The following is a 12,131-nucleotide window of genomic DNA, read 5'->3' as shown; positions in this document are numbered from 1 at the left end:
CCCAGGTCTGATTCTACCCAAATCTGCTCAGGTGTGTTCAGCCCTACTGCTGGAGCTGTTTGCCAAAGAAACTTCTGGGCTGGAAATGTGTTTATAAAGGAAGAGAGAAAGTAGAAATAAATCCCAAAGCTAAAAAACTTCCAGAAGAAAATCTGTGATTCTAGGTTAGTCAAAGATTTCTCATGCTAGGAGTTAGAAGTACAAGCCTATACTCCTAGCACTCAGGAAGCTGAGGCAGGAGGATCTTAAGTTCAAAATGAACAAAACAAAAAAATTCTTAGATATGATAACACAAGGACAAAAACTGATAAATGGGGTTGCTTCAAATTAAAAATTTCTTTTCAAAAGAAAATGAAAAGAGGGGGGAGGAGAGAAAGCCAGAAGGACTACGATAAGAGAATGGAAGGACAGTCAGATTATTTGCATATTCTGGTAGCAGTTCTATTTAAAATATCAAAATAATCCTCAAAACTTAGAATTTGGAAGCCAGATAATCCAACTAAGAAATGGGCAAAAGGTGGCTGGGAGAGAGCCTAGTTGGTATGTTTCTATGTAAGCATAAGAATCCAAGCTAAAGCCCCAGAACCCATATTACAAGCCAGGCATGGCGGCACATGCTTGCAATCCGGGTGCTAGGGAGGTGGAGGCCGAAAGATCTCTGGGGCTCACAGGTCAGCAAGTCTAGACAAATTGATGGTTCTGGGGCCCAGTGAGAGATCCTGTTTCAACAACAAGGTAGAGGGCACCTAGAGAGCACCTTAAGCTGACCTTTGTCCCCAGTATGCAAGTGCTCATTTGTGGTTTACTAGGGGATAAGTGCAAGTGAGAAGGTCTGGCTAACAAGGGGCACACAGTTTAATTTGGTGATGTGTCTATTCTGTATTTTGACCATGGTAGTGACCATATGACTGTGTGTGGAGCTTGTAGATCTATACACTAAAAATGCTATAGTTTATTTTATATAATTCTACCTTCATAGGGAAAAATTATAGTTGATCGTGGCAGGGATCTGGGCTGATGGTGTTGGAGGTCCCAGTGATGGCATATAGAATTTGTTTTCCACAGATATGGCAAAGAAAGGCCTGAAATTAATGGAGTCACAGAAGGAGAAAAGGCAGCTCAAACAATGAAGCATCACTTCTGAGGTTCCTAACATTAACAAAGATTAAAGCAAAAAAAGCCACAAATTGAATTTGCTGAGAAAAGTGACAGCATAGCATCTTCCCCTCATGGAGCAAACCTCACTTAGTTTAACCTTTCTGGAAAACACTCAAAAAAAAAAAAAAAGGCTTTAACATGCACAGTAGAAAGTGTTATTACTAGGTGATGTATAGCCAATGGGTGGGTACTTTTTCCTTGTTAATATAAAAGTGTTTATAATGTAAACGTATATTAATTTTATAATAAAATAATCAAAGTTAATTTTAAGAATTGACACACAAAAAAGTTAATTTTCTTCAACCTAGCAATTTAAAGAATGTGCTTGTATTTCTAAGTGATTTTTAAACTTTATGTGTAAGGGTATTAATTGCAGTATAATTTATAGCAGCAAAAACTGTAGCCATCTTGACTGCAGCAACACCAGGAAGTATTCTGCACATGGATCAGTTCGTACAATGAGTATTTTGCAGCTCAGATTTGAGCGACTTGGAATATGACATGCAAAATACCTGCTTCCTTTCCTTGCTCACAATCTTGCTCCTCATCAAAAGGCAGAAAACATTTAGGTTTGATGTATGATTCTAGTAATAAGCTACTCTAAGATAAACAAAGCAAGAAAACGATAATTAAATGTGGTTCCAACAAGCTCTGGCAAGTCGATATAAAAAACTGCTTCAGGGCTGGAGAGATGCTCAGCTGCCAAGGCTGACAACATGAGCTCCATCCCTAGGAGCCGCATGGTGGAAGGAGAGAACAGACTCCTGCTGGTTGTCCTGTGACCTTCACTTGTGTGCTGTAATATGTATGCCCCCCGAAAAATAAATAAAAATGTAATAAAAAAAACCTACTTCATATTGGCACATGGTGTATTTTCTTTGTCTTGGAGCTAGAATGTTTTTGTTTGTATAATAATGGTGCTTTTTTTAAAAAAAATGATTTCATGTAGTTCAAGCTGGACTCAAACTTTCTGTATACTTAAAACTAGCTGTGAACTTCTGATTCTCCTGCGTCCACCTTCTGAGTGGTAGGATTTTAAGCATGTGTGGCCACTACCCAGTTTACAGTGTTCAGCAGACTGAACCCAAGGCTTTGTGTTAAGGTAAGAACTTAACAGCTAAGCTACACCCTAGCCTGGTAATTGACTTTTTAAATAATAAAAATAATAATTAAAAGAAGACCTGGCTTGGTAAAACAGAGCACCAGCAAACCTGTATCTTGGCCCCTAGACTTTCTGCCATTGGTCCATGGTACTCACAGGTTCTTGAGTGACAAGGCAGCATCTGCAGGAACTCAGGGTGGCAAAGAGTTTAGGACAGACAATGAACAGAACAGGAGGGCTTTGGCCTAGGAAACAGAGTCCCCAACACACTGAAGAGTGAAAACTGAAATCAACTGGGCCAGTCCCAAGAAGCAGTCATGGTTGAAATCTAAGGATCAGCTGCAAGGGTTCCCTTTCTCCAGTGCAGGTTTTACCAACGTCAAAGAATTCCATGTTTCTTATGTCGCTGTTTGGCTCACATTCAATTGACGTGAGTGTGACATGGGGGCAGGGCAAGGATATGCAGTATGTCCTGTGAATAAAAACAGTCCCAGGGTTTCCTAACTGTGAATACAATTACCCAAAAGGCAAGGTCCCAGAAGGGCCAAATTCCATTCCATCTGTCAAGGCCACTAAGATGAAAGAATCTCATCTCTGAGGAAATGAGGGTTCTGGCCATGCCCCGTTCAAGACACAGACGTTCTTCTGCATCTCTTCTGGTTTCTCCCCTTTACTATACCTGGCTTTCTCAGACGTCTGTTTTGAGTCACCTGGATTTTATTCTAAATTTTTCATCCTTTCTTAAAAAGCCCTAAGACCAACAGAAAACCTTTTTCTGATGGCAGTCATTTCCATTCTAAGCAAAGTGGGGCTCCTCTCAGGATCCTGCAGAGACAGGAGGCTGCCATTCCTATTCAGCTTGTCCCCCCCCCCCCCCCCCCGCAGGGCTGAGAGCAGCAGCTGATGGTAGCTCATCCAGACTCTTCTCGGGGTAGGGATGGATCTGGATGAATCTGGTATCTTTTGTCTTTCAGGGATAGCATCTCCCTTCTCTGATGGAACCTTGGGAGGTCCCTGCCTTTCTGAGAGTCCTTTCTGACACCACCAGCAGGGACATCCCAATTTGAAAGGGAAGCCCAAAATACTCTTAAAACCTCTGAGCACTGGCAGCCTCAAGGGTACTGAAGCTTTCCAATACCTCCCACCTGTGAAAGCAGCTCCACCTGAGAAAGTCCTCACTCCATCCTGTTCTACATGCTGGACACCCTGGCAAAGAATCAAATATTCAGCCAAATATTCACATGGGGGAGAACAGCCCTGGTTCATGCTGCATAGTAACTCTCTTACGCAAATACACCTCTGCTTTATGACCTTGGTCTCCATTCTCCCCACTGTACCTAGCAGCACCATACCTAAAAAGACCAACATGCATAGCACTTTTTAGAGACCCAGAACAAATGGCTTGTTATAAAAGCAGCACTGTTCAGGGACTGGGTTACAAAGATGAACATCATTTAGTCTTTGCCCTGCAGGAACTCAGTCTTGGGAGGGAGACTGGGGTACAGATGGACAGTGAAACGAAGACTGGCAAGAAATGCTAGAGGCACCCTAAGGGAAAGGACTGGCTGGGCTGGCCCTATCTGGGACAATCAGAAGATTTCAGTCTTTAGGTTCTGTGAGAGGTGAACCCAGAGGCTATAGAAGCAGACATGAAGCAATGTTTTTTTTTTTTTCTTTTTTCTTTTTGCCTGGAAGAAATGAGGCTGGACATCGGTATGTAGAAGGAACCAAAAGGCAAGCAAAAGCTTCTAGAGGTGGGCTAGGAGCCAAGCTTGCTTTCTAGAGTTACTTAGAAAGCAGACCTCAGTTTTTTGCGGAGGCTCAGCACAGGCCTGCTGACCAAGTACAGAAGCTCCGGCTTCAGGCCTCACTACACCCTGCCTGGGAAAGTCATCCAGCAGACAAGGTAAGACCAGGGGTGGAGGAGCAGGGAGCACCCCAAGCATTCTAGCTGACAAAGGGCATGGCTCCATCTCTGGCTACTTTTTGCCTCCTTTCATCTAAGCTGTCCCAGGGGTAGATGGAGATATTTTCATCTAAGTGTGACACACATGTCCAGTTGATACTGGCTCAGCACTCAGAGGAGGAACTGCCTTTGGCTCTTCATCATGGCCATCAGTGGGTGCAGTTTTACTGATCAGGTTGCCTTCCCCTTTTATCCCATCAATTCCCGCCAGACTTGAGAGCACCTCAGACCTCTTTGCTTTTGTCTCAGTGTTTCTGCTAAGTCCACATGCTCTCCTCTACTGCAGGTACAGTCTTGGGGCAGAAAGTCTGTTTCCCACTGCCTACAGCTTCTTCCCAGAGTTATGAGCCAACATTCTTGCTGTTAGAAAGAGCACTCAAAGGCATCCTATCCATCCAGCAATGGTCAGTGGTCATGTGTGAATCTGCATTTACAACAACTTCCAAGGTAAACAGGATCTGTTGCAGTTTTGAAAGTGTGGGAGATAACTCTGTGCCATGCCCTAGGAAGAATGAGTATAGGGAGAGCACAGGCGGTAATAACAAACTGCCCGAGGAGTTCACCCAACAAGGAAAGATGTGCACCAGTTTTTATACACCAGTTAACAAGCCACAGTCAGCGATCAGCTCACATAAGTAGCTGTAATTAATTATATGTATCTAGGTCAAGTTTCAAGGTTGTTTCCTGCCCATGCTTTGGGATGCAGAAATATGACTGTTTTCTGTAATTCCATATGAAATTAATGCACAGTAACTAAACTGTTCTGTTACAGTTAAAGGAAAGCTTCCCAGACTCCATCCTTGGATGCTGTGTATCCCTGTTCTCTGTGGTGGAGGGTGCAGTTCCCCACTCTGCCTGCCATCCATGAATGGTCAGGTGCTGATTAGCACAGAGAGCTGGATCTACAAATGAAAATGGAGCACTTCAATGAGAAGTGTGCTTTCATGGATGTTATGAAAGTAGTAAATGGGAAGGTAGAAAAATCAGCAAGTTTCTAGATATCTGAGTGAAGCTATGCTGTCAGCATTTAAGTAGAAACCCTGAAAGTAGCAGAAGCCCACTGGACCACTTGCCAGTACCCTAGAGAGACGCAGAGCCATTCTTTTGAGTGGGAGAGGGGGTCATAGACAATGAAGTGATTTTCTTAGTCTACATTGTTGGTTTTCCTTATAATTATTCGCATCGGGCCAACACAAATGACTTGATTCCTGTGAACTCTTACAAACAGGAAGTGGAAGGCACGAAGAGACTGCAGTTACAGATGCTGCCCCCTGAAGACCAGAGAAGATAAGCTCTGAGCATATTGCAGGCACATGGATTTCTTCAGGATTCTAACGTTAAGCACTTGGGTTTGGGGCAGGAATCACTCCTCAGTCTCAAGTTCAGCAAGTACTTCCAACCACCCCTCCATCCCTGCAACTCTGGCAGAGGTCTGTCTTGGCACTTCTTATTGTCTAGTGGTTTGCTGCCTCCTTCCCCATACCTGAAACTTTTCACTCCTCATCTTACATTGTCAGCACCTACCACACACTAGGTTCCCCCAAACAGATCTCTGAAGCTATGCTGAATGAAGAGCTCTCTGAATGGGGGGGAGGGGATCAAACCAACAAACAACAACAACAACAAAAAACCAAAAACACCATCTGGGCCATGGCCTATCTTGTGTTTTAGTAAGACATGGGCGTTAAGTCTAAAGGAAAGCCAGAAGGGTGTGCCCATCCTTCTCACCTGCATGCAGTGTCATCCCTGAACAGCACTGGATGGCGGCAGGCAGTGAGAATGCGGCTATAGTGGATAGAAGGAACACACTGGGCTTTAGTGCTGCAGGCAGGTGCAGGGAGAGGAGCTACCCAGCTTTCTTACAGCCTGTTCTTCCTGGAAAGATCCCCTTCAGGGGGCCAGAGGAGGGGAGGGGAGGCTGCCCTGACCCTGAGGATCCTGCAGAGGAGAAAGGAGAGGGCTGCTCCTTTGGCTTCACACTGGTTACAGAGACCAGAGCAGGAGAGCTGGTGCTAAAGAGAGTCAGTCACTCCTTTAATTCCAGCATCTAACTGGACCCGCTAAGGTACTAATCAAAAGAATAATTTACTTAATTGCATGGAACCATCCTGAGAACTCACTTAGCCCAACTGTTCTCCATTACCTAGCCTGGCTTCCTGGGGAAGCTGTAATGAGCTGCTAAAGGCTTGCTGGGTAATAGGGCTGAAAAGCTTGCTGGACAGTTAAGCAGGGGTCAGTGATGTGTGTGCAGACCACAGGCAAACCTGCTTTGTGTGGGCTGGGAGCTAAGAATTTTTAACATTTTTAAGTGGTTGAAAAATAATCAAATGAAGAATAATATTTTGTGACCCATGACAATAATATGGAATCCAAATCTCAGTGACCTTCAAATTTTACTGCATGTCAACTACCTTCATTCATTTGGAGCACTTTCAGACTGCAGGCAGGGCTGAGTCACAGAGACAGACCTTATGAACCAGCAACTCATGTCATCTACTATCTGGTCCTTCTTGGAAAAGCCTGCCAATGCTGATTGAAAGACTAAGCTAGGTTAGGGTCAAGTATAACAGCATCCCACAGCTTGAGTCCCAGGGTATTAAAAAATGACTGACTTCCATTAGTAAGGCTGCCTTTATAAAGAAACTTGCATGGAGTTTGGGCCTCTAAACTGTGTCAAGTAGGTTTCATGGATGACAGAGCCAAAAACTTAGTAAAGTCTCCTTTAAATACTAAGGATTTTACCCCTGGTTTCTGTCATTTGATTTCCAAGGCCCTCTGAATTCAGAGAATCATAGTTCTGTCTGCTGGGGGACCCTGACTGACCTCTGCAAGTCTCTGGCTTGTTTCTCATGGAAGTCTTAACCTGAGCTTCAGAAAGCAGTGGTGGAGTTTTCTGCCATCAGCCAGCATTTCAAAGACGTCTTAGTACTGGGGGTCCCTTTAATACTATACTTCCTTCCCACCATACCCTTTCTGAAGGCAATAGCTAAGCTAGAACCCAAAAGAAGACACAGGGTCTTATGTGCACCCAAGCCAGGCAGTTCTAACTTCCTCCCAAATGGCAACTGCTGAGGGCCTTGTTCTGGTCAGGGACAGAAGCCCTCTGACAACACCCTTGTATCACGCTCAAGGTGTGGATGTTAAAACCATTGCGATTTCTTTTATTTTACACACATAGAAGTCTTGGCCCTAGAATTAGAGCCCTCTTTTAAGATGTAGGAGAGACATATACTGTAAAAAATAATTATAATAAAGCAGCCATCTGTATCAAGTTCTTGAACTACCCTGGCAACAGAAAATGTGGATTTGGAGACAAGCCACTCAGAAGGGTCATTATTCAACTCAGCTGACCAAAAATTACTAAGTGGTCTTGGAGGCCCATGTCACTTTTGGGGCAGTGACATAAAGGAGAATCACCTCTTGGAAGAGAACTTTGTTAAAATCAGGGGCCAGCTCTAGGTGAGCGCCATTGAGAGAGCTATTCTGCCTGAAAACAGCATTCTATACTGCTTCCCAGCATAGGCCAGCAATCCAGGCTCAGAGAACAAGACTGTCAGCTGATGTCCTAGGGATCTGGAGCCAGGCAGCTGGGCAGGGGCTGAAGCTCACGATCTCAGATGGGGCCAGAAGCTGAGGCCTAAGTTGCTGATTGCAAACACCCCATGGTCAAGTTGCTCTTCCTCTCTGCACTTATCAAGCCCATGTCCCTGACTCTGCAAACAGGCACCACATTAGTACCTTGTCCTTTACCCTTACTCACTCTCAGGGTCATCAAACAAACTGATTTCTTAAAAGACATGCCTCTGAGTTGGCTGAAACTGAGCTCTAATTGTAGCTGACATAAAAATGCGTGCTTTTAGAGGACTGCCTCTCAAAACAGGGACACAGAGAGCTACGGCAGACAAAACTTCCAAGAACTCTAAACAGCAGGCTTCTGAAAAGGCACCAAGGAAAAATGGGCTTGTGAAGGCAAAGAAGGCAATAGGGACAGGAGAACAAATGCAGTGGCTTCTGAAAAAAAAGCCATTTAGCTGATTTATAAATGGTCTCCCCAGTGTCCTTGGCTGCACTGACAGATGTCTCCATCTAATGTGGGGTCTATAGACTTGTTTTCTGGGGACTAAAGAATCAACTCCAAGGATACAAATTCATTATTTTCAAACCTTAATTAACTGGAACATAATTAGTTTTGAGGCTGTCTCCCCCACTTTAAAGGCAAACTTTTTTTCTCTTATGTCAACATGGTAAAATAAATGAAGAAAAACCAAACAAAGAGCTACTTGGATGTCTGGCAATAAGTAACTCATTTACCTGTAGGGACATCAGTCTTCTAATTTATGAGTTAAGAGAGCCACTGAGATACAGATATCTAAAGTCTTTTCAGCAATAAAATTTTGATTCTCAGACATGCCAACAACTCATCCTCCATCAATAACTTATGGTCATGCCCCCGATGACCACACCTTTTCTAATGGAGGAAGCTGGGGTTGCCTTTGTTTTACCCCAGTTCACAGACTATTTAATCCAGTTGAACTTGTTATAGCAACCTGATGGGGAAACATTTCAAAATGGAACTTCAGAAAGCCTCTCATTTCCTGGGCTTGGGTAACAGTTATCACTGCCAAAAATCAAGTAAATAAGGGAATTATGCAGAAGAGGCACACAAAGTACCCAACTTAACATTTTGTCTTAATTTACATAAATGTACATTTCTTCACCATTTTTGAAAAGAGTAAGGCTTTGAAAAATAAAAGCTTGTGCCTGGTGTGGTGGCTCGCACCTGTAACCCCACCATCTGGAAAGTGAAGCTGGAGACTAACCATGAGTTCAAGTCCAGCCTGAACTACAGAGTGAGACAAAACAAAATTTATTCTTTTCATTTCCTTTCTCTCTTGCTCCCTCCCTTTTTTCTTTTTTGCTTCAAAGGTCTTGACATTCATCTTATGTGGCTTTGAATTTTCAATTTTCCTGTTTTAGCCTCCAGAATGTTGGGATTACAGGTGCCAACACCATAGATTTCCACAGTCTTTTTTGAGGAAACAAAACCTAATTCATTTTCTGAAGACCTTCCTAGGTCCCCTAATTCAAATTTAAAGTGACTTGAGTCCAGATGCCTCCTGAGTTTTAGGATTTCCCAGCTCCCTATAACTTGTGATTCTAGAGAAGCTAAATAAGAAGGTGAACCTAAAGAAAATCATATAGTTATCCTCCTGGATATTGGAAGTAGATAAGATTTTCAGGCAAAACTTGGGTGCATGGGGGTGGGGGGGGTGGATGTAAGGGGAGATGGGTAGAGAGAGGGGAGAAGGGGAGGATTGGGGAAAGCTTGGGGGAATGGGATGGGTGGATATGGGAGCAGGGAAGTAAATATCTTAATTAAGGGAGCCATTTTAGGGTTTGCTAGGGACTTCTCTCTAGAGGGGTTCCCAAGTTCAAGGAGAGGTCCCCAGATTGTTTCTTGGGCAGCAGAGGAGAGGGTGCCTGAACTGGTCTTGTCCCATAGCCACACTGATGAACATTTTGCATATCACCATAGAACCTTCATCTGGCGATGGATGGAGATAGAGACAGAGATCCACATTGGAGCACTGGACTTAGCTCCCAAGGTCCAAATGAGGAGCAGAAGGAGGGAGAACATGAAGGAGGTCAGGATCACGAGGGGTGAGTCCATCCACTGAGACAGTGGGACTGATCTAATGGGAGCTCACCAAGGCCAGCTGAACTGGGAGTGTTGGAGCATGTGATCAAAATGGACACTCTGAACGTGGCTGGCAATGAAGGCTGACTGAGAAGCCAAGGACAATGGCACTGGATTTTTATTCTACTGCATGGACTGACATCGTGGGAGCCTGGTTTGTTTGGATGCTCACCTTTATAGACCTGGATGGAGGGGGGAGGACCTTGGACTTCCCACAGGGCAGGGAACCCTGACTGCTTTTAGGACTAGAGAGGGAGGGGAAGGTGGGGAGGGGGAGGTGGGGAGAGGGAGGGAAAAGGGAGGTGGGGAGTAGGTGGAAATTTTTAATAAATAAATAAAAAAAGAAGAAAAAAGAGAAACTCTGAAGATTTGTCTCATCCAGGTCTTTCCAAAACATTTGTGTTTACAAAGCAAATAGATTTCTTTCTTTTTAAAAATTTTTAATGATTTGTTTATTCTTATTTTATGTGCATTGGTGGTTTTTTTTTTGCATTTATGTCTGTATGAGGGCATCAGATCCCCTGGAACTGGAGTTACAGACAGTTGAAAGCTGTCATGTAGGTGCTGGAAACTGAGTCATCTCTCCAGCTTTCTTTTGAAACTTGTATTTGGTCAGTTTGTGTAATATTTAATCAAAGCATAAGTACAGTAGCTTGTGCAACTGGTACATCCAGGTCTGGGAGCAAGCACATATAATACCCCAGTGGATCAGAGGGAGAGGAGGACACCAGGAAGCCTGTGCACCATGTTGTGGGCATCAAGCACCACTGTATGCAGAAGGAAGGGTAAGTGAGCACTGGTGAGATGTGGAGGGGTATTCAGGCAGGTATAAAGGCAGGTGGCAAGGTTAGACAGCTAGGGAGGGAGGTCAAAGCTAGAGACACTGATTCTGGCATCATTAGTGGCAACCTAGACCCTTAGAATCAGGGAGGGACTGTTGATGAAGATGACAGGAAGGTGGTCTCCACCCTCAAGAGCACCAAGAACAAAGCAGGGAGTAGAGTAAGAAGCCTCTGTAAGGGGACACACAACTGGTGACATAAGGAGACCACAGGCTTCATAGAGGAAACTTGGGAGTACTCCTTCTTCTCCTTCTTCTTCTTTTTTAATAATTTAAGTAGGACTGGCTGAAGAACTTCTTTGAAAGTCTGGTAAAATTTTGCTGTGAATTTATCTGGCCCTGAACTTTTCTTTTTAGCTGGAAGACTTTTTATTACTATTTCAATCTCCTCATTTGTTATGGGTCTGTTTAGGTTGTTGACTTCTTTTTGGTTTAATTTTGGTGGTTTGGCTGAATCCAGAAACTCATCCATTTCTTTTAGATTTTCCATCTTAATGGAGTACAGGTTTTTAAAGTATTTCCTTATGAAACTATGAATTTCTTTGGTGTCTGTTGTAATGTTTCCCTATTCATTTCTGATTTTGTTAATTTGGATCCTCTTTATTTCTTTTGGCTATTTGGACCAAGGGTCTGTCAATCTTGTTTATTGTCTCAAAGAACTAGCTCTTAGATTCATTGATATCACTGGGGTGTGCCCTGGAAAGTGTGCCCCTTTACATGTTTGTCTCTCTCTCTCTGCTTATTGGCTGCCATGGGACAAGCGGCTGCACTGGGCCACATGCTTCTCACATGTCATTCTCTCTCACTGTGGGCCAGAAACAACAGAGCCAACTTCCAAGTTCCTCTGAAACCATGAGCCAAAAATGAGTCCTTCCTCCCTTGTTTTTCCCAGGCACCTGTCACAGCAATGTCATCTAACAAGTGAGAATTCAATCCTGGACACAGGCTTTCCAGGTAAGAGCTACCTCTGGGAGCAGAGAGCTACCTACACAGATACTATCCTTCCAGGACTCATGTTACCATGGTGTGGTAGAGTGGCTAGGAGAAAGAGACTATCAGGCAGCATCTCACCCTTGGGTGTTGGGCAGAAGCCAAACTCAAGATTGCACTGAACAAAAAGATTCACTGACCTGATCTAAACGGAGTGCACCATCCACAAAGCGCTGCTGGCGAAGTTGCTTGGCAATGCTGTGCAGGTTCAGGACTGCCTGGTGTACCTCCTCAGGGCTGTGTTCTGGAGAAATGGGAGGCAGCTCTTCCTCAGGGATCTTCTCGGTCGGATTTTCAATCATGCTCTGGGCATGGTCGTAGCTCAGTTTGGTGCAGGAACGGATGACAGTGCGGCCAAACCACTCCTCAAGGATCT

At 44.1% G+C, this 12,131-nt stretch overlaps 1 protein-coding gene across 5 annotated transcripts in view; it reads right to left on the bottom strand.

Annotated features, from left to right (window-relative positions):
* Positions 1-12,131, bottom strand: part of Dis3l2 (DIS3 like 3'-5' exoribonuclease 2) — a 329,266-nt gene that overhangs the window by 56,322 nt on the left and 260,813 nt on the right. For all 5 annotated transcript variants that reach the window (XM_085697205.2, XM_085697193.2, XM_085697207.2 and 2 more), the window contains one exon: positions 11,896-12,129. In XM_085697205.2, coding sequence (XP_085553331.2) covers positions 11,896-12,129 — 234 coding nt within the window. The remainder of the gene's footprint in view (positions 1-11,895; positions 12,130-12,131) is intronic.

This window comes from Myodes glareolus, chromosome 1 (genome assembly GCF_982192425.1).
Source record: "Myodes glareolus chromosome 1, mMyoGla1.1, whole genome shotgun sequence".
NCBI lineage: Eukaryota > Metazoa > Chordata > Mammalia > Rodentia > Cricetidae > Myodes > Myodes glareolus.
Note: the sequence above shows the minus strand (reverse complement) of the source record. Positions and strands in the feature narration are given on the sequence as shown.